Source organism: Pleurodeles waltl, chromosome 9, assembly GCF_031143425.1.
Source record: "Pleurodeles waltl isolate 20211129_DDA chromosome 9, aPleWal1.hap1.20221129, whole genome shotgun sequence".
Lineage (NCBI taxonomy): Eukaryota > Metazoa > Chordata > Amphibia > Caudata > Salamandridae > Pleurodeles > Pleurodeles waltl.
In genome coordinates, this window is record NC_090448.1 from 1101443956 (window position 1) to 1101470571 (window position 26616).

Here is a 26616-nt window from a genome sequence, read left to right on the forward strand (position 1 = left end):
ACCCATTGGCTCATTTCACTTTGAGTGACTGCACAAAGCTTATGCATATTAGATCCTTCTTATTCCATTGCAAAGCTGGCTCAAAATATGTTTTTTTTTCTTTTATATTAGCTTTAAGTACCAGCTATTTCTTGCCTGCATTCATTTTTAAAGTTTATTCTATAAAGTGTTTAAGTGACATTGGGCCAGATGTACGGATATCTGATCTCAAAATACTGGTTGCAAATTGTACAGGTAAATAACTGAACTATGGGGGTCATTCTGACCCTGGCGGTCATTGACCGCCAGGTTCGACGACCACGGAAGCACCGCCAACAGGCTGGCGGTGCTTCCTTTGCTATTCTGACCGCGGCTGTAAAGCCGCGGTCGCCCAGCCGGGTCCGGCGGTTTCCCGCCGGATTTCCCCCGGCTGGGAGAATCCTCCATGGCGGCGCTGCTTGCAGCACCGCCATGGGGATTCCGACCCCCTTCCCGCCAGCCTGTTTCTGGCGGTTTTCATGGCGGGAACGGGTGTCGTGGGGCCCCTGGGGGCCCCTGCACTGCCCTTTCCACTGGCATGGGCAGTGCAGGGGCCCCCTAACAGGGCCCCAGCAGGATTTTCACTGTCTGCTTTGCAGACAGTGAAAATCGCGATGGGTGCAACTGCACCCGTCGCACCCCTGCAACACCGCCGGCTCCATTCGGAGCCGGCTTCAATGTTGCAGGGCCTTTCCCGCTGGGCCGGCAGGCGCTCTTTTGGCGGTCGCCCGCCGGCCCAGCGGGAAAGTCGAAATGGCCCTCGCGGTCTTTCGACGGGGGAAGTTTGGCGGGCGGACTCGGAATGACCCCCTATGTCCTTATAGGTCTGCTCTTAAAATTCAGAATTGCAGGGGGTCGCAATCCCACCTAGCTCATGAATATTAATGAGGAACATCACAAATTGTGACTAACTATAATTGGAGCCATCACAGTTATGGTGGCCTGCTGGGGCCAGCACACTGCCTTGTCTGACAGTGCCTTTCAATATAGTAAACTTTTTTTTTTTTTAAACGCAACTGGGACTGGAAAAAGAAAAGTTTACTTTTTTTGAGTTTTAGTTGGCAGTAGTACTGTGGACCACTGCCTACGTGCAACAAACTTTTATTTAACATTCACAAAGGAAAAGGGACCCTTCCCTTTAGCGAGTACAATACCATCATCTCCTTTGAAATAACAGTAAAATATCAATGTTTTGAGAACGGATTGTGGTCACACATTTGAATCTGAGGGGTGCTCCCTGCCACATGGCTGAACTTCAAAGGAGTAAACTGTTGCTGATTGCATAACGATTACCCCCTTCCCTTGCTACCCCAGGGTGGACCCCTCGGAACATAGGCTTTGGCTAGTATAATAACATGCAGCGCCTAAGCTTTATAGCTCTAACTCCTTTTCGCTTCAAATTCACAAATACTTGCCAGGACAGAAGAACGGAGCGCAGCTCTGGTGCTGTAGCACTGGCTGAAGAGCCGAGTACAGTACTCATTTCATGCCAGTGTTCGAGACATCCTTTTATCCAGAGCACTGCAAGAGAGTAGCGCGCTACCCGCCCGTAATGCGCTTCGAAACCAGGGGTTTGAAGCGCGAAATCAATGCAATACAGTTTGCATTTCTACAGGATATCCTCTTTAAAGGTAAACACAACATGGTGGGAAATAAATGTTCTGCCTGGGGTCGAAGTGCATGAAAAAGTATGGGAATTGCGGTGAAGCATGCAGTGGGGGCGGGGACACTGACCGTGGGGGCGGGATCACAGGTGTGGAGAGTGGTAATCTGTGTATTTTAGTGCTACGAGTTCACAACTTGTGACAGGAAGTACTGTGGAGTACATGTCATTATTTCAAACTTCCATTACACGCAGTATAAGATAGACTACTACAAAATACGCAAAAAAAGTTTAAGATAAAGTGGTGGTTACTAAATATAGAGGTTAGTAATACCCTGACTGTACCGAATGCATTTTTTAAACATGACTGTACTTTCAACATCCCAGGGGCAGGCCGCGCTATATAAATACAATTAAAATAACGCACTTCACAGCTCAGATGTTAACTCTTTGTCATCACAGAGTTTGGAAGAGCGATCGTCAGACAAGGCTGTGAACAGTCCGTAAATCACCTTGCACAGCACAGTGATGACCTGTAGGTGGCAGCCGAGCACGTGTCATCGAGCACTGGTCCTGTACGGAGGAGGACGTGTAATCAGTTCTGCTTCAGTTTCCCGATTGTTCACTCACTCATCGCCCACCCCCTTGGCTGTGCCAGGTTGGCTTTTAATAAGTTCTCAATGGAAGTGCTGAGGCATTTAACGCGCCGCTACTGGCCGGGGGAGACCTGAGATCGCACTGTCAGGGCGCGGGACGGCACTCCACCACCTTGACTTCAGTCGTGCTAGAGTTCACTCCCAGCTCGTTAGCCGCTTCCCCGGTTCGGCACAAGGTGAAGATGTGGCAGGGGCAGCGGTGCGTCTTTGCCGCTTCCCACTTCTCGCTGGTACTGCTGGTGCTCTGCCCGCAGGCGCAGACCCACAAAGCGACTGGACCCCGGGTCAGTACAACAACGTGCATGTGCTTCCACTGGTATTACGTTTCTGTCATGTGCCGGTTGGGCTTGTTTCGGTACGCACTACTACTACTAATTATATAACAATAGCTTGATTTTTATGGTGCCAATTCCGTCGCCTCTGAGCGCTACAAAAGGCAGTTGTTACTATTAACCAGTCCCGTAATTTAACCCTTTTCTTACTACTGCGTTAAAGGAAACAGCGTGTTTTTTGTATATAATGGGTTTAAAGTGACGTATCCACTGTTATTCTCAAAGGACCTTTAGGTGTGCATGTTTTTTCGCATTTGTTTATTTTCTCTAGTGTTGAACTGACGGGTCTGTTAATCGATTTCTTAGTTCTTGTTGCATAACTTGTTTGTGGATAGTTGAGGCAATCCAAATGTGAATCATTCACTTACGCTGAGCCCACTTTCGATTTGCAAGGTAGACATCCTATTTGTCTATGACTATGAGGCACTTTTTGTTTGCCTGGTTCGCTGGTTATTGCATGTTCCCAGGTAGAAATGTGTCTTTTTTGACCGCCTTTCTGTTTGCATTACAAGTCACCAGTGCAAAAGAACAGAGGCCGCTGAACAGCACTTCAAATGGATTGTGCTTTTTAACTTTTGCAAAAGCCCCAGAGTTTATGGATTATCCAACAAGTGCTTGCTAACACTGCTCTTCCAGGAAAACTTCAGCACTGGGAGACCTTTTTCACACAAAGAAAACCCCTTTGTTTGTTTTCTATAGTTCAAGATTGCAGTGAAAGTAAGACTGATTCATCTCTGTCATGGCCTGCTCTGAAAAGCATGACTTGCCTTTCTGTCCGAGGCTCGCCTAGAAGCACCCGGATCCCTTTCCTGGCACAGGACCTCCGTGCACATGCATGTTACAACCCCTGCTATGCAGTCTTTAGGCAGCACAAGTGCCCACCTTTCAAACAGGCCTTTATCTTCATTTGCTTAAAAGAAGTGGACCAAACTTGGTCAATGAGGTTCAACTCTCTCTTTGTCTTTACACGCTTCCGCTGTCTCTCTCCGTCCCTCTCTTCCCTGACTCCTCTCTCCCTGAACTGAGTACTGAATGGGGGCAGACTAACACAACAGGTTTGTGTGCAAATAGTGCAGTTTGAGAATTGAAATATTTAATTGAATCAGGATCGGCGGACAGTTCTCCAATAGATAAAATATATGGCTTCAGAAACATTATAAAGAGGATTTTTATTGAATATTGGTAAATTTTGGTTATTGTCAGGGGAGGGGAAGGCATGAACGCCAATTCGCAAAATGCTAGGCTAGCGGAAGTGACATCTCGCGACCTTTGACCTTTAGTTACACATAAACGTGCATTCTTTCACATACTCACATTTACACTTACACACATACTCTCTCTCACATAAACACACACTTCCTGCCACACATGCACACAACATACATTTAAAAGCACTTTTTTGTACTTACCTCAGCTGCCAGGGAAGGCTGTATTCCAGCTAATTGTACTCTATTTTTAATACACTAACAATGAAACATTACTCACCATTTGTGTGACAAAAATGGTGAAAGAAAACAGAGTGGAGCCCCAACCCATGTCCATAAGGACGAGCTGCTACTGTGTTTCTGGCACTTATTTGCGACCTCTGAGGCGAGGGGTCGCAAAGGGCAAGCCAGGGGTCGCAACTGCGGCCCCTGGCGACCCTTAAATGACGTCCGTGGAGATGGCTGGAGTGATTGGGAGTTTATACACCACACTCACAAAGTCAACATTCTGGGGTGCTCACAAACTATCGTATTGTTTTTTGAAAAACAATTGCACACCTACATATAGTGCAGAACACTTCAGGAGTGAATATGCAAATTGGGTGTGAAATAATACCTACCATCCCCTAATTTTAGTGTTTTTCCTCCTGGAAGATATTTTCCAGGTGGAGAACTGGACAAAGAAAATCAAGGCACACTGTAAAATAATCTTTATCATCCCCTTCTTTTTACATTTTCCTCCTAGAACCTATTTTTCCAGGCATGCTTGCACCCTAGTCTTAAATATAGACCAGCACATTTACTACCAGTGAACAGACTGCAGATTTTCATTGATTTATCTGTACAGCCTTTGGAAGTTTTGTGACTTTCCAAAAAAGGTAGCAATCTTATAACAATTGTAGGCATACTCCTACCACTCTTAAAGTTACTACTTTCTTTGAGAGTCTGGGTCACAGGCCATTGGGCCTTTACACTCATAAAGGTCACCAACGTATTTGCCGTGTTTTAGCCCATTTTACAGAATGAAAAAGAACGTATATACTTATTCTGCTTGTTTTCTGAGCTTCTCTTTCTGGTTTGGGTTGCGTAAAACGGGCCATTAAAATGTTTTCTTACAGTATAACATCGCCAGTAAGAGCAATGCAAGCAAGCATTAAAAAGGGTTGAAATCAGCTCAGTTTTGAAAAATGGAAACTTGTGACTAATGAAGAAGAAACATAAATAGTAAGTTTGACTGGACTTCGCCTTCTCTGATTGGCTTTCCTGGTTTCTTTTTTGAACCTCTGAGTTCCCAGTGCTGTATGGCCACTCTCGATGCCTCTGGTTCCGATGGTCCTACCTACTTAAGAGATAACATTTGCTTGATTGAGCATCCATTTGGTTTCTTCGATAGGGTCTTTGTCTCACATCTGTCCATTGTGATGTTGACTAATGCCCCAGGTATGTGCCCTCCCCTGGTCCCCACTTGATGGTAATGTCAACTTTTCCATTTGAGCCTGCCATACTCTCTCTACTATCAATTTGACTTCCCTACCTAGGCACATACATGGCTTAAGCAGCATCCACTAGAAAGACGGGCGCACCACTAGGAAAAGCCATATTAATGTGTTCTACTTCCAGTCTGGCTTTTGAATGATATTCATTGAAGTTACTTATGGCCACATCCAATAAAGCAAATAGGTTTGTAGCAGATGATACCTCTAACTCATACTAGGAGATGCCAAGGAAGACCGACTTGGTGATTCTTCAGGTATTCAGTCGACTGCATCACACACCTCACACACCGACACCCACCAGTGGTGTAAGATGTTGAACTGTTAAACCACCAAAGCAACACTCATCGAGATATGCTAATTTATTTCTTAGCGATATTCCTATTTACACTCGTCCAGGAGTGTGCCGTCCCAGTTTGCGATGAATACAGTTTAAAATCCTGCAGAAAGATGGGACAGTCTGGGTCAGAGTAAGTAACAAGCTTGATGACTCAAAAAGGTTGGCAGAGCTTTGCAACAAGCACCTTCCCTGCCATTGATCACTGAAGGCACATGGGGTTACAGTGAGGTCAGTCTCATATGAAGTCAGTATCTATGGGCCTGATGGGGGTGGCTATGCAGGTGTTCTCACACACCATGAGACACCTATTTCATGTTAGATTAGTGCTTCTGGGAGACTGGAAGGTCCTGTGTGTAGTCAGTCATATGATAGATCACTGCCTATGCCAGGTTATTTATAAGTTCTTCAGAGAGGAGGTGTCAGACCAGCGTTTTGCAACCTGTTAAATTCTAAGGAGGGATCGAGCATTAGTGACACCTATGCAGTAAAGTTGGAGGGGGAAGGATGGAACTTTCTCAGTGAGGATATCGATTCATAAATTAACAGATCCTCTTCAAACCACCTCCTGTTGTAGTGAATAGTTGCATGCTGTTTTATTCCTAGATGTTGCTTTCTGTTTCTGTCTTGAAGCTACTTCTGAATGGCACTATCTTTAGATCGTGGATGCTGGGTTGGGTCCTGAAAAAGGCTCAGCCACAGTAGTAGTCTTGTCTCGTCTCATGGGGCTCTGCTGGTGAAGATTGACTTTCTTTTGTAGTGAGTGGTTACTTCCCTCTACGTAACAGACACTACTTGAGCATTTTATGCACAATTAAGTATACCACATTTTTAGAGGCATAGGTGAATCTCCTGTCAATTTTGTAGTCCACCTGTATGTGTCTGAGCTAGATTTGGCTCCTTTAAGGAGTTGTTTATCTTTTAATCCAAGTTAGTTTGGTCTTTCAAGTTCTTTATAACTTAACCTAATGCAGGTTGATCAGCCCAGCTGTTGTACACATCCCACACTCTTTTTCTCTAACTACAGCTTGCAGAATAGGTGAAGCTACCAAGTGTGATCCAGTTTGGGTCTGGTGGGTGATGTTTACCTTTGCTCTTAAGCATGGCATTGGTTCAGAAAATCCTCAGTTGAAGTGTAATTGTGCTTAAGATTTGCAGTCGAAAACTACTGCAATTCACAAGTTTTGGTTAGCATCATGAACCATAACTCACAACCCCGGCACGCACTACTTGTGGCCTCACACACAGGAGTCAATGACACCTCACATGACACCACTGATAACATCTCAGGGGACATCACTGATGACATCATAGATGATATCAAGTGTGACGTCAGATATAATATCATGTATGAAATCACTGCAAGAAAAAGGGCAGTGTGTGACAGAGAAAGCATGCAGGAGAACAGATCCTAAGAATTGATTCAAGACACAACATAATACACCCAAAGAGGTGAAACAATGTAATGTTGTTTTACAGTGAATACTGAGGGGCAAGAGGGGACTTGTGCTTGGAGAATTTACCGCTTGCATAACATGCACTTGGCACAAATGGAGTCAGTGTGCTCAGTATGCAGAAAGTAAGGCAACATAACCCAACACTTTAAGAAATTAATAGTTCTTGATTAACAAATTAATTAGTACACTTGTGTACTGCGCCATCACCCAAGTGGGCGGGCTGGCTCAGACAAACCGACTAGTTGCAGTGGAGGGAAGGAGTGAGAACCCAGGGTGTGACTGTAGGGTATATATCACTTGTATATGTTTTATGCAGAAATGTTCTCTTTTTGTGCAGGTTGCAGTGAGATAGCCAACATGAATAGGATGTGTAAATGAGTTTTTGGAGTGATAGGATATACTCCGAGGGGTTTCCACATTCAGGCTTGTTCAACTTGCTCTTAAAAATACAAGTACACTCCAAGAGTGCAAGGGAAAATAAAACTGCTGCAGCCCACAGTGAATAGAAGTTGGATGGCCATGAGGTCGCTACTGTCTAGACACTCGATTATGTTCATTTAATACTCCCGGGCTGCTTTTACCACAGACTAGAACGGGAGCAGGGAAGGAACGTCAGATCCTGGCAGCGGACAGCACCACACCATATGACAATGTGGTGCACATCAGCGACAACCCAGGCCTCATCTCTGCTGGTTCTTCCAGGACTGCTGTGCATCATTGTCTGTGGGCGGAACAGTTATTAAGCATCAGACACGCTAGAATCAAACAAAATGAAACCAGCCCAGGTTGAAAAAAGGAGTAACCTTTTTAGTGGCTCTGATATGGCTGTCTCAATAGCCGTGTGCAGTGTAGCTCAATGTGAAATATATACCCAGTGTTATTCCAGAGAGTCCTCCGGGCCCCACAGGGGTGTGGGTGGTTTTCCATTTTGGAGATCAGACGATCTGACCCCAAGACGACCACCCAAAGTATTGTGAGATAGCTGCCTTTGTTGCTGGTTTCGGGGCGGCCATCTTGATGTCAGCCTGTTGCGGTCTGCTTAGGGACAACCAATAGCGTGGTAGTCTTAAGAACAGGACTGAAACTTAAATCCTGACAAGATAATTAATTTAAATGCCTGTTGCAGAGGGAAAAAAGGACACAGAAGGAGTCCTTTGTATAATTAATGCCTAGATGAGATAAAATTAAATTTGGGAAGAACTTTGATGCTTCAGTGTACTTTTCAGATGTGAAATAGTTGTTCCAGCCTTGCAATAGAAGCACTTCTCCGGAGGCGGAATGGTACACCCCTTAGCCAATAGCAGGACGTGAGAGGCATTGCTCCAAAAGCCATTTTATCTTCAGGATCTAATTCCACATCGATTGCAAAAAGAGGGAAGGTTCCTAGGGCAGAAACAATGCAAACAATGTTGAAATAACCCTATCAACCTTTTAGATTCAAGTAACAACTCTCCATATGTTTATGGCTCAGACAGAATGAATACGCATGTGTCTCTTTATTATTATTTATTAATCATCAATTATTTAACAGCCTCACGGTTAATTAATCTACAATACATCATACATAAAAGGCATACTCAACTCACATGCATACCACACTCAACTTAATAAAATCTAACTTCCTCAAATCAAATCACTCTACTTAAAATACATACAATCTCAGGCAGAATATATAGGACATATCTGTCTCACCTATCTATGGAAACGTCCACTAGATATTGACAGTTTTCCACTTTAACTGGTGCATAGTATATTGGTCTTTATTCAAATTCAAATTTGCACAAGATTTGTGAGTTTGCAAGGATGGTTGTATCAGTGCTGTCATTATTGTTTTGTTTCTGTTCTCTCCTGTTGAGTTTTTGTTTAATTTTGGGGATGATCATTTTCCAGGTTTGTAGAAATGAGGGTATTCTTTGTACCACTTGTTTGGGTTCAGAGGTATTAAGGGCCAGAATTGAGGGAAAATGACATGCGTGTCTTTGTGCCAAATTTGGCAGCGTCGCGCACTGTCATTTTCACAACGCAGGGATGCACCGTATTTGACAGAATACAGCGCACCCCTGTGTTTCCCCCTGCGCCAGTGCTGAACTTGCTGCCATGTGCAGGGATGGCTGCGTTGAGGGGTAGATTGTTTTTGTGGAGGAAGGCACACCTTCCTGCACAAACCAATCATAAATGGCTAATTGCCCTTTCTATGTGTGCTGCAATATGCAGCACATATAAAAGGAGCAAAAAACGAGGAGAAATGAAAGCATTTCTCCTAGCTGCGCCATGCTAACTCCATCACCTGGGTGGTGTTAGATTTTGGGGCTTCCTCAGGTTTACGAAAACACGTAAATCTGGGTCAGCGTCAAAACACAATGGGTGTTGCTGTGGCACACCCACAGCAACACCCATTGCACGCAAAGTGCTGCGTGTGAAGGGGCGTATTTACAAGGTGGCGTTAAGCCCCAGAAAGTGGCTTAACGCCACCATGTAAATACATTGCAGGGTATTGCACCACCGGAGCATCACTAAGAGTGATGCTCCGGTGGCGCGAGGGCTCTTAAATATGCCCCTATGTGTTTTCATGAGAGGAACAGCCTCTTAACATCTCTCTCTTCACTGGTGGAGTTAAATCTATAGCATTCACATCTAGAATGTAATTTATAGCATTAGCTTGCTCTTCTTGTTAAAAACTGGAGGGCTTTTTTGGGCCGCCAATAATCTCAGGTGTTGTAGCGCTTTTCTTTGTGCAAATTCAGGGCCCATATAGCACTATCTGACGAATTGAAATCCACAACTGAGGCTCGTCATCAAATCAATACATTTAACTAACGTGAAGTACATTAGGCTCCACAAGGAAGACAGAGTGGTCAAGTTTTCACACCATAAAGGTTTATTAAAGGTTTAGGAGGATTGCAAGTTGAAAATTAGTTTCAAATTCGTATCACTCAGTAATCAATGGATAAAATTAATTTAAGCAAAAGGGGAAAATAGTGCAAAGTTGTCTTAAAACAATAGTTAAGTCACTCAATTCTCCGATAAAGAGAGCACCGTTTCCTGCTCCAGGTTTTCTTGAGGTGAACAAAACATGCCTGCAATATGAGTGACCTGTACTCTACTCTGCACTAGCTTAAATCACAGATTTCGAGCAATCACTACACCTACACTTGGTTCCCTTAAAATACTCTAATCAGGTTACAGTACAGAGAGATAATCTAAGATCATTATTTTACCAGAATTGTTCACATTGAGATTTCCCTAAACTTCCTTCAAATGTACAATTATCTGCAACATAATGAGTTAAATTGAACAGCCTGTATTCTTTAGGTGCATTTCTTAAAATTGATAGAAACACAGTACAGTTATCACATAAAGGGAAAGATTTCAATTGAGAATGAAAACAAGAACACATTGTGGCCCATATTTATACTTTTTTAGCTCCGCATTTGCGCCACTTTTTGATGCAAAAACGGCACAAACTTACAAAATACTATTGTATTTTGTAAGTTTGCGCCGTTTTTGCATCAAAAAGTGGCGCAAATGTGGCGCTAAAAAAGTATAAATATAGGCCTGTATTTCTAGACGTGTAGGCAGCTTCTCCTTGAAAAAAAGAAATGCAAATGTGATATGAAACAAGATGGAACTAAGGGCCAGATGTATCAAAGCTTTTTGCATTCGCAAACGGTGTGAATGCCCGTTTGCGAATGCAAAAAGCTCTTTCAGAATGTATCAAAGGCATTCTGAATGCAATTTTAAGGAATCGCTAAAATAGCGATTCCTTAAAATTGCGACCCTGTTTAGAAAGTCGCAAATTGCGACTCTCTAAATAAGAAATCGCAAATAAGGAATCCTTATTTGCGATTTCTAAAGCACCTGTATGAAGCAATTCCTTAATGCGAATTGGGCATTTAGGAATCGCTATTACCACCAAGTTGAACTTGGTGGTAACCATGTGCAAATTTTAAAAATGCATTTAAAATGCATTTTTAAAATTTACATGTAAAGCACACATGCCCTTTTGGCATGTGTGCACCTTAAATGTTGTTAAAAAATGTTTTAGGGTGCAGCAGAGGGGGCCTTAGGCCCCCAGCACCCTGGACTTTGCATTTCCCAAAATTGCGAATTCCAGTTAGGAATTCTCAATTTAGGACATGCAAAATATTCGTAAATAAGGGCCGACAGGCCCATAGATGCAAATGGGGGGCCGGTATCGCAATTTGCGATTCGGTTATGGCATTTGCGATTTTTAAGAAATCGCTATTACCGAATCGCAAATATGATACATTGCATTTTGCGAATCAGAAATAGCGATTTCTTAAAAATCACTATTTCCGATTCGCAAAAGGCTTTTTTCATTCATCTGGCCCTAAGTGTTAACCATTTTAAAATGCAGGCCTAAATGAATTATGGTAAATCTAAACGTGAATAATATAGTTAATGCTTTTGTGTGCACACATGTTAATGTTAATATGAATACAAAAACATTTAATATGAAAACGTAACCCCATCACAGGCAAACCCTCAATACTAATCGAGGGTTGCACAGCTTCAGTTAATTCTCTGGATCGGAAATTGTTCTTGACCTTCAAGAGATATTTGATACAATAACATCAGTATTGTAGAGTTCAGTCTGGCACCTTTTTGGTGATAATTCTGGTGGGATAATTGACTTTTCTGAAGCCGCATTGAATTTGAAGGAACACCTCATTTCCAGTTGAGGATGATACAAGCTCAGATGTTTCATTTGGAAATTGATCTTATAGATGGGTACACAGCCTATTAAATTGGGAATCATTTGTACTGTTTCATGTATAATGAGGGATGTTTCAGGATGTGTTGCTCCACTCCCATTCATCAATGCCATGTCTATCTGATCAGAAAGGATACTGTCAGTAATATTGTTTTCACCTGAGCTGAGTAGTTGCAGAGTTACTCTTTTATGGGTGAGGGCAAAGCGCTCAGTCCATTCAGTAATCTTTCTTTGGGCTTCAAACCACGCCTATGTCACGTCAGTCACTTACATTGGTTCGTGGGCTTGCCTTTTAAAATCCGCTTGCTTTCATTTGTGAAAGGCATGCATACGTCATGCCTTTTTCGGTGTTTAGCCCACCTACACAGCACCGGTAAACTACTAGAAACATACGAAGTTTAATGTTTTGAGCCTGGGGTCCGGACTACTTAATCTGTTTATTTTCCACGCAGTGCCATCGCGCAGCATTTTACATAGCGCGATCGCGCTGCATTTGTTTTTCTTTACACTGCTAATAGCTCTAACTCGAGCAAATGCGAGACCCATTGCATTGAAAATGCTTGTTTTCTTTGGGATAATTATAATGGCATATTCCTAATCTTTAGAAACGTGGATAGATCGTAACAATTGTGCTGTAGAGGGTTGAGAGGGTGACTTTAATTTGCATGCACTTTCCAATGACATTTTTGTAACTTTATTCATTGATTTTCATCATTCCATTCATAAACACATCCATACACTTGAAGTCAAGGGACAACAAAGATCGCAAGAGCGAGGTACAAATTGGCAGTAATCCAATGACAGCAAGCAATACATAAACAGTGTTAAGACTTCTGATACAAAGGAAGGAAGCTCATGCATGATGCTGTTTACGGAGGCGACAATATTAGCAAAGTCCATTCAGGACAAATAGAAGTTTAGTACATACCGTACGTCTTATGCATCTGACATCGAAGCATCTAATGTTAGCAGATAGTCCCTTAGTAGTTGCCAAATATCTGTGTGTCTGGAGGTTGGAAAGTAGCATATAATTCACTAGTATTGTAGCAATACATAAGACTTCTCAACCGCATACTTGTCTTGGGAAGGCTCTTACTGCCCCAGTGCAGGGCTATCTCACGCTTGGCTAGGAGTAATGCTATAGCAACGGAGCACCTCATACTTTTAGGAACGTCGTGTACATATCCCAGTAGGGCAAGGAGAGGGCTGGGTTTGAGCGCAGTACCCAGTATTAAGGAAAGACGGGCAAATACATCACTCCAGTAGGATGCAATACTGCTGCAAGTCCAGGCCAAATGCAGAAAGTCTGCTGTCGGAGCGCAGCACTTTGGGCAGTCAGAGGGGCAAGGGGTGTATATCCGCCAGTGCAGCAGGTGTGACATAGGCTCTATGCAAGAACGTAAAATGTATGAGCTTATGTTGGTGGTTAAAAGACACTAATCGGGTTTGCGCACAACAGGCGTAACACATTTTGTCAGGTAGGGGGTGACCCAGATCTGCTTCCGAGGGGCTCCTAAGCTTTGAGTCTTGTTCTGTAGTAGGCCCACGCAAGTGTGATAAAAGTTGGAGGTGAGTCTGGCACCTGAATTATCAGTGATAACTAGTGTATGTGGTGTAAATTCAGCTGAGGCTAGTGGGTATGATGGGAATCAAGCTTTGAAGGCATCTCAGTACAAAGTGATCAATGTAAGATGCATTGGACAACCGTTCATCCTCAGTACGGGAAAATACATGGCCATCCGTGAACATGTCCCAGAATGTGTGGAGGTTAAGGTCAGATAATGTGTGTTGGACTAGCTTTTCCCGAGTAATGGGGAGCCATGGGTTCTTGGCCAGTGGTATTGCAGAGGAATAGGGTAAGTCTCCATTGAGGAGTCAAGCAAGTTTATGTCATGCCCAGCTTGTAGCAGAAGGAGTCTGTAAATCCTTAAGATCTAACAGAAGGCCTAATGGGAGAAGCGCTCATAATGGTGTCGGGTCGCTAGGTCTTCTTCAGGAATGGCTTAGGGGAGGAGTACGTCTGGGTGGTACCAGTGATGGGTAAATTGGCATTGTGCTGCTAGACAATACAAATGCAAATGTGGGACCCTAAATCCACTGCACTCATAAACTGTAGAGAGTGGCAAAAAAAAGAAATTGTGAGTGGGATGGGTGCTTTCAGAAATAGATATAAAAATTGGGGCAGCACCACCATTATAATTATGTCGATATGGCCCGCCATGGAAAGAGGGAGGCAAATCCACTGGTTGATCTGCGGAGTCAGTCTATTCACCGATGGGCCATAGTTTAATTGTATGACTTGTGCTCTGTCACAATGTATGTGTATGCGTATGCCAAGGTATCAGATGTATTCCCTGCACCATGTTAGGGGAAACTTGCTCCACACATGGTTGGTCGCATCCATGAGGGTAAATATCTTGGATGTTGCACAATTTATTTGCTGTCCATCCAGACAGTTCTCCATATCGAACTATCTCACAGAGATTCTGTGCTAGATTGTCGATAGGGTGTCATACAAACAGCAGGATGTCATCTGCATATAATAAAATTAGCAATGGATCAGTGCTGAACTGCAATCCCCTGTGTATATGTTTTTCTTGTAGGTAGTGTACCTGGGGTCCATCGATATCATAAAGAGCAAGGGTGACAATGGGCTTCCTTGTCTCCTCCCTCTAGCAGCAGCGAAGGAACGGGACAGTGTGCCATTTATTCGTATTCTGGCTGTCAATTGGGAATATAAAATCATAATCAATGAGATGAAGCCAAGCGGAAGCCCTGGTTTGCAGAGTGTGACATATAGACATGGGCCATTCTAAGGAGTCGGACGCTTTCTCCGCATCCAAAAGGGCCACCATGGCGGGAGTGGTCAGAGATATCCTATCGAGTAGTGGTGTAGCGAAACTGGTGGGGACCCCTCTGCAAAGAACATGGAGGGGGCCCCACCCCCTGGACTCACACAGGCCTGGTGCTTTGCTGAGGGGGCCCCCTGAATCTCAGGCCCTGTGCACATGTGTGTTTGGTCGGCCCGAGACTGCCTGACAAACACACATGCGCTTTGAGGGGGAGCGCAGTGCACTCACCCTCATTGCTCGTCACCCCTGTGGCCCACCCCTTTTACCCAAAATTGATAATAAACACAGTTTATTATCGTTTTTTGGGAAAATGTTTGCAGCTGCCGCTGCTGGCGAGGGGGCGATGCTCCTCCGCCCTTATGGAGGAGGCGCCCCAGGTGGTCATCCACAGCACTTGGTATTTCAGTCAGGTAATGTGCCATTCCAATAGATTCTCCACTGTGAAATGTAGTATAGAGATGAGTGTAGTAGTTTAGGAGCTATGTCTGTACATGTTCTGTGCCTATAGCACGGGTGCCATAAACACATTGCAGTTCCGGTATGTATGAGGCTGTTTTGGGAGGACGCAACAATCTAACTAGTGCACGCTAGGTCTGTCGCCCTCTTCATATTTATGAGCTATTGCATATTTCCCCAGGTAGGTTACCTCCCAATCTGCCAACTCACGAAATGTGTCCAAGAGAGTAGTGCGTTTGTGTAGTTGTGAGCTAGTGGCGTGTTGTGTGGTTTTCTCAAGGTCCAGCAGTCGAGTCTCAACATGGGCTAAGCTGTGACGTATATCCCGCAGTACCCCAGAGTGTTTAGCTATGCAGACGCCCCTAATGTATGCCTTAAAGGCCTCTCATAGTGTCAACTGTGAACCTACCAAACCATTGTTAAGTTTGAAATATTCTGTAATTTCAGAACGTGGTTTGGTGTGGAAAAGTTAATTGCATAACGCCATTGTCTCTCTAAGCCTCCCTTAACCGAGATACGAAGTGTCATCTGTACCGGGGAGTGATCTGAGGCGGTGTGCAGGAGATGTAGTATGGAGGCTAGCTGCGGGGTGGCCGTGAAGGGAATTAGCCAGTAATCGATGCGCGTCCACATGTTTTAAGGTGCAGAGTGGAAGGTGTACGCGGGGGCATTAGCATTTCGCAGGCGCCAAGGAGGATGTGGATATCACAGATATCCCAAAGTATGCTTAGGGAATGAGGTTTGACATTTGGTGTCCCAGCCGAGGTGTTGAGTGCGGGGTCTAGTAGCATATTGAAATCTCCTCCTAGTATCATATGATCGTTGTCAAAGCAGTCCAAATGGGATTGGAGGGTCTGAAAGAAGTCTGGAGAGTCGGTATTCGGGGCATAGATATTGGCAAGTAGAATTCGTTGTCCAGCAAGTGTTTCTGCAACTAAGACATATCTGCCCCCTCACCTATAGAATCACCATAGGGGTGAAGTGGAAGGTTTTTATGAATCAGTGTGCAAACTCCACAAGACTACATGCTGTAGGTCGAGAAATAGGGGTGTGTACCCCATGGAGCTGCAAATGTGTGTGCTGTGCAGGAGGAGAACCAGATTCGGTTGAGGTGCACCCTCAATGAGTGCAGATAAGGAGCAAAGAGTGGACTCAATCTGGAGGAAATAAATCCATCTTTGTAGTTGCTTTGGTATCAGGAGGAGTACGTTCCAGAGGCGCTTTTCTGGGCGAGGCACAGTCTATGGTGCATTGTTTACAGAATGGCAGGGCATCTGCCGGGTTATCGCAGAAATGGGGTTTGCCATTTATATCCAATCGTAACCTGGCTAGGTAGAGCATGTCATAGTGTAGACCCATTTTGCGAAGCAGAGACTTGGCATCTGAGAACTTACATCTAGTCTCTTGGACTGCCAGGGTGAAGTCTGGGAAAAGGGAGACCACTGCTCCCTGCTAGTGGAGTGGGCTTAGCTCCTGTGCAATTCTCAATGCCACGTTGAAGTCCCTATAATTGAGGATCCTAGCGATGATCGGGTGGGCTGAAGCACTCAGTGCGGGGGCCAAGAGATCTGTGTGGCCGCTCCACCACAAATGTGGAGGTGAAGTTCTGGCGTCCAGCAATTCTGAGAGCAGGTTTTTAACAAACAGGTCCAGGTGGCCAGTGTTGGTGGTCTCAGCAATTCCAAAAATGCACAAATTAATATGACACCCCCTGGCTTCCAGGACTTCATTTTTAATTGTGATTGTTTTGAGTCTAGATTCTAACTTCCCCAAGCATTTCTCCGTCCTAGCAATGTCGTCCTCCAGCCCTGAGATATGTTCCTTTGACCCCTCCAGATGTGTGAGCTGCAGTTCAAGACATTCTCCCATTCGGTCCAGGTGACTCGTGAGGGTGTCAAAGCGTGCATCAGTCGCTCAGAAGGCAGCCCAAATTTTGGCCATTATGCCATCTACTCCAGTTAATTGCATCCTCCATATTGGGTGGAACCTCAGGAGTGTCTGTAGCTTTGGTCTTCTGGAATGGGAGTTTGCCTGTGCTCACACAAGGCAGTCTCCAACCCCCTGGAGTGTGTCTGGGGCTTGGGCAGGGAAAGGCAGGGTTGTGTGCACTAGAAAGACTTCTCTTTGAAGTTTGCCTGCTTCAAAGACAGAAATGGGTATAAATACTGGACCTCTGACACCACATAGTCAGAATCCTTCTGGACTGAGGACATTCTACCAGGAAGAAGAGCTGGATGTTGTAGGAGGGACTGCCACTCTACCTGTTGCTTTGCTGTGCTGGCCTGCTGTTCGCTGCTTCTGTCCTGGGAGTAAAAAGACTGGACTTTGTGTTCTACATCCTGCATCCAAAGGTTCTCCAAGGGCTTGGACTGAGCTTGCCTCCTGTTAAGAAGTCTCAGACACATCAAAGACTTCATCTACTAGCACCTGTTCTCTCTTGCTGAGAGTCCTGACTTGCCAAGTGGTGCCAGATCCAGTTCCTGGGCCCGTGGGAGTGAGTTCTGGTGCAACCAAGAAGAAAACAAGCACATCGACTACAGAGCGACTTCGGAACCGGCGCCGCTGTGTGACTCTGCACCGCTGCCTGCACTGGAGCCATAGTCCCTGCTGAGGGCAACAACTGCAACTGACACCGATGGCCTGAAGCCTCCACAGGGCCGCCGATGTCCCGCCACAGTGTGAGTCCAGAGCACTGTGTCACCCAGGTCCGACACACTCAGCTCTGCCACAGCACCTGTGGCCCTGTGGTGTGATTGTGATACAACTAAGTCGATGCCTCATGTGTTGACCTGCTGAATTCATTGGCCCCTCCTTGTTGTAAAGAAACAATGCCGCATCACCTCCACTGCAACCGTAAGGAACCGATGGCTTGCCTCCCTCCCCTGTCTAGCAGTAAGGAACCGATGCCGCACTGGCTTTGCTGATGCATAACCTCCCTGACTGCGTGCTACATCAGTTTTCATAATTGTTTTCCAAGGTACAGTAGCTGGGGCCGGTGCAACTCTGTGACCGGCCCGCACTCCCTCATGAGTGGGGTTGGACTGTTGGGAACGATTCCATCAAAATGTCATGAGCCCCAGTTGGAGCTATTGTGTTTCTAAACACTTTACTAAAATGTAATCTTTGAAAAATTGTGTCTTTACTTGTGTATGTTGGATTTGTTGTGGTTTTGGTCTTGTTCTACTCAGATAAATATTGGCTATTTTTCCAAACTGATTTGGAGTAATTTTATGGTGGTTTCACTGTGTTACTGTGTTTGTGTGTGTGTACAAATACTTTACACATTGCCTCTGAGATAAGCCTGGTTGCTTGACCCAAGCTACCAAGGGAGTGAGCAGGGGTTATTTTAGCTGTGTGCCTTCCTCACCTTGACTACAGCGAGGGTCCCTACTTGGACAGTGTGCAAACCACTGCCAACTAGAGTCCCTATTTCCAAAAGAGCAAGAGTGCATGCTGGGATTTTTGTTCATTATTTTTGCTAACATTTCCAGCAGGGGTTTCCTCCCCTACTTTATCAGCAAAGAATATTTGGTTTACGTCTTCATTCATAAAGACTTTCTCTGGGTTTTCATCTCTGCATTGTTTTCCTGCATGTTTAAAGACTTTCACCTCTTTGAGGTGAAGAATCACATTTGGGGGAAATGGAGAAACATGGGAAATATTTGGCGAGCTCCACTGTATCCTCCATCTGTTTTTTCAGGCCAGCGACCCTTTCCTTTGAGATTTATCCCTTTGTGTTTATTTGGGCATTTCGTTTTTTTTGTTTTGATCTTTCCTGGGAGTATTCTGGTATTATGGTGCCCCCCTCATAAGAGGTCTGGAAGGGTTTTTGCACATTTTCTGGTGGCTCCACAAGCTTGTCCCTTTGATTTCTCCCTTTGTAAATTGTATTCAGTCATTTGTGTGGGTGGAATGTATCTGAACACCAGTATTAGAAATCTTCCATTTTTGCAAGCTCTAAAAGTTCTAGATGTGGAGTTTATGGGCTGGTAATGTTACAGATTTGGGCCTACATTTTGATTCTAAAGTGGATTTAGCTGTTTTGACTCCTCTGTTTTGACATCTGTGTTGCAATGTGTAGGCTCCCTGTTTCTGGAGCATGTTGGACAATGCCAACTTTTGTCTACAGATAATCTTTTCAAATATTTTTAAATCGGATTTGCCAGGGTTTAATAGGCTTGTGTGAAATGTTGTTGATGTTGGTGTAATCGTGATTAATTTGTGACATTTAGCTATAGACTTGTTACGCAAAATACTGAGATTACGCCATTAACCTGTGTGTGATAATTTAGTTGTTGTTGGCTAAAAAATAGTGCAAAATGCCTGGTCGGTATTCTGCATAATAATACGTAATTATGAAAACGAATTTCGCTAGTTCGTGTCATTTCTGCAAAGGAAATTATGAACATTTCACTCAGGATTTGTTTTTCGGGATTATGTTCCTCTATTTCAAAGAGGGACATTTACTTGTTTACTAACCCATTTAAAGATTTTCCCAGCAAGATGTGACTATATATATATATATTTATACTTGTGGGCGTTTATGTCCTCAAATCTCCGTACCTGCTGGAATGCATGTTTGAAACAGAACAAAATTTCTCTTTGGTTTCTGTCTGGTTAGCATGTTATTGAGAGGGCTAGACAGCTTGGCACCAGAGGGCATGGCACGAACAGCCATCTTTATTTTGGGCCAAGAATCCAGATGTTGGTCTTCAAGGCTGGAAAAACGATGGTGATGTCTCACAAGAAGACTCGTGGAATATATTTAGGGGCAGATTTATGAAAAGTGGCGCTGCACCTAATGTAGCGCCACTTTTCTTGCACCCTTTAGCGCCCCCCTAACGCCACCATGTGTGCGCTGTATTTAAAATACGGCGCACCATGGTGGTAGTCAGGGGTACTAGCATCATAAGTTTTTTATGCTAGTCTGACGCTTTGCAGGCAAGCATTGCGCCACTTTGTAAACATGGCGCTGCGTTTTTGGCCTTCCAACACCACTTTAGCGTCTAAAAAAATGATGCAATATGGCATTGGAATGACGCTAGTCCCTCTTAAATCTGGGTCTAAGTTTTGTAATGCAAACGTTCTAAAACAATCCCCATGCGAAGCAGCATCATGGATGCATTGTAATTTATGGGGCTTTTGTCCTAATGTTTTAGCAACTGTGGTGCAGCCAGGAGAAATATGAAATATGGAATTTGGAAGATTCCCAAGGGGCATTACCTGTTTTATCCCTTGCACTGAAGAGCCTATCTCTTGCATGTTCTCTGTCACCATGTGTGTATTCACTCTTTTAATGCTGCATTTCCTTATTCATGCATTGCTCATTAGGTTCTCTTTCACAGTCTCAGTTTTAAGGGCCTATCAAATTTACACAGACAGGTCATTTGTTCTCCAGCTGAAAGTTCAAGTGCTGGCTCCTCCCTGAATCTCACTGTGTTTGAATGGCGTTTTCTTGGGCGGAACCTTACTTTTGTGCCGGTGTTTCTGGAACTGGGTTAATGTGGTTTATATAGGCCTGGCCTCTCTTGTGTTATAGCCATACACTAGGGTGTGTTAACGTGTCACTGAAAATGACTTCTGAATATTTTAAATGGCCGTTGATGGGAAAAAACGCTTCCCAGACCCGTAGCCAGAAGTATACTTTTAAGGGTCATGGCCCTCACCTATAACAAACATTAAAGCAGTGCACTATAGGTGTATTGTTTCCCAAATACAGGTTGTATGACTAAATATCAACCTCCAGGATATCGTGGTGTTTAAATAATGAAGACAGAATATTGAAGGGCACATAGGGAAGTAATGATTTACTAATCCTAAAACTACATCTGCATACCTTGAAGATAAGTATATATTGCATAGGTACATATAAGTAAAGTAAGGTGAAGAAAAACCTATACTCACCTGGATTTGAATTACTGTCCTCGATATTCAGGTGCACACCTTCTGATTCTGTGTGAAGAAATACACAGCATTTTAAAAGATACTGTAGGAAGTCGGATAGTAGGCATATTTCTTCTTAAATAAGTTGAGAGCGCAATGTTGAAAAGAAACACGTAGATTTATTCAAAGGGTCCACGACAGGCACAGGCACGTACACACAGGACGGAGACCTCCAGCACGAATGCCTGGCCAGGGTACCCAAAGCTCTAGAACCCAAATAAAGTTCCATTTGCTTAACGGTGAAATAACTTAGAAATAACAAAGATAAACACAGTGTAATAAACATAGTAGAAATAAAATAACACAAGTTATAAACAAAACATTATAAAACTTGTACATATACATATGTGCTATATATACTACATATACATTTTAAAGAACACTCAATCAACTTTTCTCAATCCAACTTTAATCCTTGATGAGGTTTAAAGTAGAAGGGTGTTAAGTTGTAAACTAGACTGACTTTCACCTTTGTGTATTTTCCTAATCGTTCATCCTTTGTGCAAACCAAAGCTTATCAAGTTCTTTGAAAGAAAAAAAGCTGGCCACAGCTTAGAGCACTCCTTTCCACACCTCTAACCTCAGGTGGTGGCTGTCCAGCCTCCACACTCAAAATGTTTTGCTTGACAATGTCCTATCAAGGATTTTCTATATAAGGTAATCAGCACACCTGGAAGGCTGAAAGGATAAACCTTACCTCACGTAAATCTATGACACTTCTTCCGCTTAGTAAAATTTGGAGTTTCCTAATTCCTACCAACTTTGCAAGTTTAGTTTTAATTTAACTCACTTCTAATTTAAAATACCTTTACAGAGAGCTTGGTGCGTATCTATGAAGAACATTCTGGGAAATTAGTGGGGAACAGTGTGTTGTAAACATGTTAGGTGTGCAACAATGGTGAAAACTAAATAGAAATTCCTGCAATGTAGGTATACATGTGAATGTGGCAAGCAGGAGTAGATGAGAACTGAAGAATATCTACTACAAGTGAGAGAAGTAAAGGGAAAATCAAGGAAAGGCAGAGGGAAGGAAAAGCAAATAATATGCACACCTATAAATACAATTCACAAGAGTTACACCCATTTCTACTCCAGTAGGATTGTAAAGCAAGTAGGTGCAGTTGTTCTGCTGAAATGAAATTTTGCGCCCAAAAATGTCTGAGAAGACCGGTGAAACACTATGTAGTGGAGGAAGTGGAGATCATTGAACAAGGAGTCCTTGAACATTTTCTTTAGGTATGAGGAGGAAGATAGTAAGTTGGCCAAATATGCACACCTGGTCATCTGTTAGGACATTGCCAGGTATTCCACTACAGTCAGCTTTACCACCTGCACGGGCTGGGAATACCTCCAGTGCTGGGAGGGCCTCCGGCAGACTGGGCCTGGCTCATGACATAGAGCATCTTAGGTAGGACCCTACAGCCCCACACCAGACTCCCTCAGCTGTACCCAAGGAAGGTCTTACAGATCACTTACACTGACATCCATTTCTAGCTGGAAGTGAAAAAATACTGTATATTCACTGGATAGATGGAACATAACTGACATAGTGTCAGTGTCTGATATGTCTGCAATAGCTTCTCGTTGTAGTAGAGGTCATTTATCCCAGTCATTTAGTACACAACTTAAGTTTGTGAACCAAGATGCTGGTCCTAAATTACGTGGCATAAAACATACTTCAGAGCATTTCTATTGTCAGCGTTCTTTGGTGCTTCACAGGCTTGTTAAACCATTAGTGATAATATCTTAGTAGTTGGTCTTTTTTATCTAATTGTTGTATGAAGTAATTTTCAGTCTTATTCTTGTATAATGTACAAAATCTTGAAGTATGTGGTGTGGCATAACAATTTTGATCCGTAGAGCAAACAACATATAGCATTTATGTTCTACACCTAGAGACCTCACATTATATTTGAGATGTGCAGTGACCAGCTGCAGTTATTTGTATTTGTCTTGCTTGTCCATTAAGGAGTAACATGAATTGATTTTTTTTCACAAACACTTATTTGTTCTCAATCATCTTGTTTCATTTAGGACATGTCAGTGGCTTTACCCATTGCATTTTTACAATACAATATAGGTATGGACGAGTACTCAGAAATTTCTTCCATGTCTTGTCTGAGACAGTTTTCGAATCGACCTTTTGGTTGACAATATTGTATTTCAGCAAGTTGCTGCTTGAATAGGACATTCAATATTTTCTTAAAACAGAAGAGATTACATGCCTCAAAATGTTATAAGGGTTCGTCTAGTTCCTGACATGTTGTGGAATCTTTGGTTAGGTCTCCATTAATATATACCATACACCTCTCATCTATATTCGTCTGTAGCCCAAACGTTCGGCAATTCAGACAATATTCAAAGTTAAAAAGAAACTTTTTCCAACTAGTCCTCTTACTATTCCTTAGGGCGGTAAGAAGTGTTTTTTGTTCTTAAGTGTTCCACGTTTTGAAAGGGGTGTACAGTTTCTAAGATAAAACTTCCATAAAGGTAAGATTTAAAAAAAATGCTTCAGGCTCTTTGCAAAGTGCCGCTGCACTTCTTGTTCTTGTCGTATGTTATTTTCTTTAATTTAGGGTAGCAATATTTGAAAATAATTTCATTTTTATTTAAACTGTATTTTCCTTCACCTAATATACATGAAACTAGTTGTTACCATTTATTATTTCATTGTTCCATTTGTTGTGTTAGGCGTATGCCTTAGACTTGAAAGCAAGAAAAAGTCCTTCAACCAGATATACAGATATCTCCTATGAATGTTTTCATGGAGTATTTTGTGTGTCTTTGTGGTTTTGTTTATTTGCAATGGTTTGTGAGTTTATGTTTGATATAGTAGTCTATACAAATTATTTAAACTTTCTTCGATTTAAGACCAGATTACGAGTGCCACTGTTAATTGTGATGCATGCACTAACTCTGTTTCTGTCCATTTCACAAGCAGGAATGCCACCTGTCTCAGATAAAATCACCAACTATTTGTGGATGATTTGCTAGTCTGGAAAGGCCATGAGCTAGTTGGTTAAAAAGAAGTTGTGTAAAATTCTCAGCATTCTTTTGTAAAATGGCAATTAGTTCTCTGATTGCTGTAATGAATATTTAAACGCAATTTACATGGCCCTCCAATGCTTTTTCAGTTAGTTCTTTGTGTGTATGCTGTTTTAGGCTTTATGTCAAAAAGGAAACAATACTGGATTTCAATGATATTGCTTAAGTGTTTTCTACTGACAAGAGTCTAACAATACAAGCTAGCCTAATAAAACACCAGTGAGGTAGCACTATATGCACAAGAAGGTGTTTGGCGACAAACACTGCTTACCCTCAATTTTGCACCAGTAAATATTGGTAGGTCACACCTGTGATTTAGCCCTGGGGAAAAGGCTAGAAAATACTGAGTGTTGGGCCTGACCTTTTTGTGCAGGGCCAGCACCAAACCTTTTGCCTTTTCCATTGATTTTTTCCTGAATTTGTTTTTGTTGGTTTTAGGACTCTGGGCAGTCTACCACTGCTACCCAGTGCTGAAGTGCATGTGCTCTCTGCTTAAAACATGGTAGCATTGACTTATCCTCAATTGGTATATTTCATTTACTGATACATCTTTAGCAAAGTGCACTACCTGTGCCGGGGTCTGTAAATGAAATGCTACTAGTTGGTCTGCAGCACTGATTGTGCCACCCACTTCAGTAGCCCTTCAAACATGTCTCAGGCTTGCCATTGCAGAGCCTGCGGGTGCAGTTTTAAACTGCCATGTCGATCTGGCAAGTTAACCCTCTTGCAAGGCCCAAACCTTTCATTTTGATACATTTAAGTCACTCTTATGGTAGGACATGTACTTTTAAGTCTTAGATTTCCTAGTAGCGAAAAACTCTTAAATTATTTTTTTCACTGCTGCAAGGCCTATCTCTCCCATAGGATAACATTGAGGATTCCTTATTACATTTAATAAGCTGTAAGTCCTGATTGGGAAGAGGTAGATCTGTCATGTATGTTACCTATGGATATCTAATATTAAATCCTCTTTAGTGCTAAAATCAGATTTATTGTTACAATTTAGAAAATTGGCATTTTAGTGCTCTTAGCCCTGTGTGCCTGCAGCCTGTCTCCAATACACATCTGGGATGGGGTGACAGCTGGGCTTTGTGAATTCCCTCTAGACAGCCATACACAATGGGAGCTTAGGTGGGATCTGATGGGCCCCAATGAGCCATTAACTGACCTGATGGGGGGCAGAGCTAAGCACAGCCCCACTTGCAACTGAATAGGCTGTGCCCTGTTTCCTCACAATAGACCTAACAACCCTGTATTGTCACTCCCGCCAGCTTGGAGTCAGGGCAGGGGAGGCAGGGGATTCCCTTCAACTTAAAGCCACTGTCTAGAAGTTTCTCCCACCTTCCAGAACCAGGGCACCAAAGTATAAATACTGGACTTTACACACCACCACTGCAGTACACTTCTGGACTTGTGGATACACTGCCAGGAAGAAGGACTGCTTTGTTGCTGCAAGGACTGCCACTCTGCTGAGCTGCCATTCTGCTGGACTCCTGTTTTGCAGAGCTGGCGCGCTGCCCTCTTGCTTGGGGAAGGAGAACTGGACCTGTAACCCTTCATCTTGAACCCAGGACCTCAAAGTGACTCAAAGGGCTAGTCTGCTTGCCTCCTGATGTGAGCCTGAGGGACATAACAGGCTCCCCACAGCTGCTGCACCAGTTTTCAAAGAGCACCTGACCCCCAAGAGGTAGTTCTCACGTCCTGGGCCCTTGGAAGTGTTTTTTAGTTTCTGAAATCAAACTTTTCAGCTGTTTGTGACTGCAAATGGGCCAGCTCGCACCAAAACCATGCACCTCGTGACTACTGCCAGCGAGCTCCTGATGAACTTCTTCCCTGCAAACGGGACTCTCGGCTTAATTCTGAGAAGGTAAAAGTTCAGCTGGACTTGTCTGGGACAGTATCCGAACCACTTTCCATAACGGTGGCCTGAACCTTTGGATTTCACCCGGTCTAGTGCAACCAGATAGCCCCAGTTGGTGCTTTATGCTTTTAAACTCTACACATAAGTTTAATCTATATAAATTCATATTTCAACTTCTACGTATTGGAATTTTCTTGTTTTGGTCTTGTTTTATTCATAACAGTAAGCTCTATTGTTCTATTTAGGGCCCTTATTAGGAGGCTGGCGGTCTTTAGACTGCCAGCCTTGCTGCAGCAGTCTCCCCGCTGTGGAGCATCGGTGAAGACAGCCGCATTTTGAGACAGGCGGTTTGGTTGCAGCCAAACCGCCACAACGCCGCCTGGTCCACCGTGCGGTCGCACCTATGCGGACAGCGGTGAGCACCTCTGGGCCGGCAGCAACCCTAATGCCGCTGGCCGTATTACAAGGCTGCAGACCGCCAGGCATTTCGCAGCGGTCATCCTGCCATGAAAAGCCTGGTAGTTACGCACCCGGCGACAGGAATCCCCATTCCGGTCGCTGGCACATATACAAACACACACATGTCCACACACCCCTATGTGCCCCCCACTCATCAACATACT

General features: G+C 43.6%; 1 protein-coding gene across 3 annotated transcripts in view; it reads left to right on the forward strand.

Moving 5' to 3' along the window:
* Positions 1-2215: 2215 nt before the first annotated feature.
* SMOC1 (SPARC related modular calcium binding 1) overlaps positions 2216-26616 on the forward strand; it is a 613105-nt gene continuing 588704 nt past the window's right edge. The window contains exon 1 of one of the 3 annotated variants that reach the window (XM_069208815.1): positions 2216-2561. In XM_069208815.1, coding sequence (XP_069064916.1) covers positions 2460-2561 — 102 coding nt within the window. In that variant the 5' untranslated portion in view covers positions 2216-2459. The remainder of the gene's footprint in view (positions 2562-26616) is intronic. The other 2 variants (XM_069208816.1, XM_069208818.1) reach the window with 2 other exon arrangements.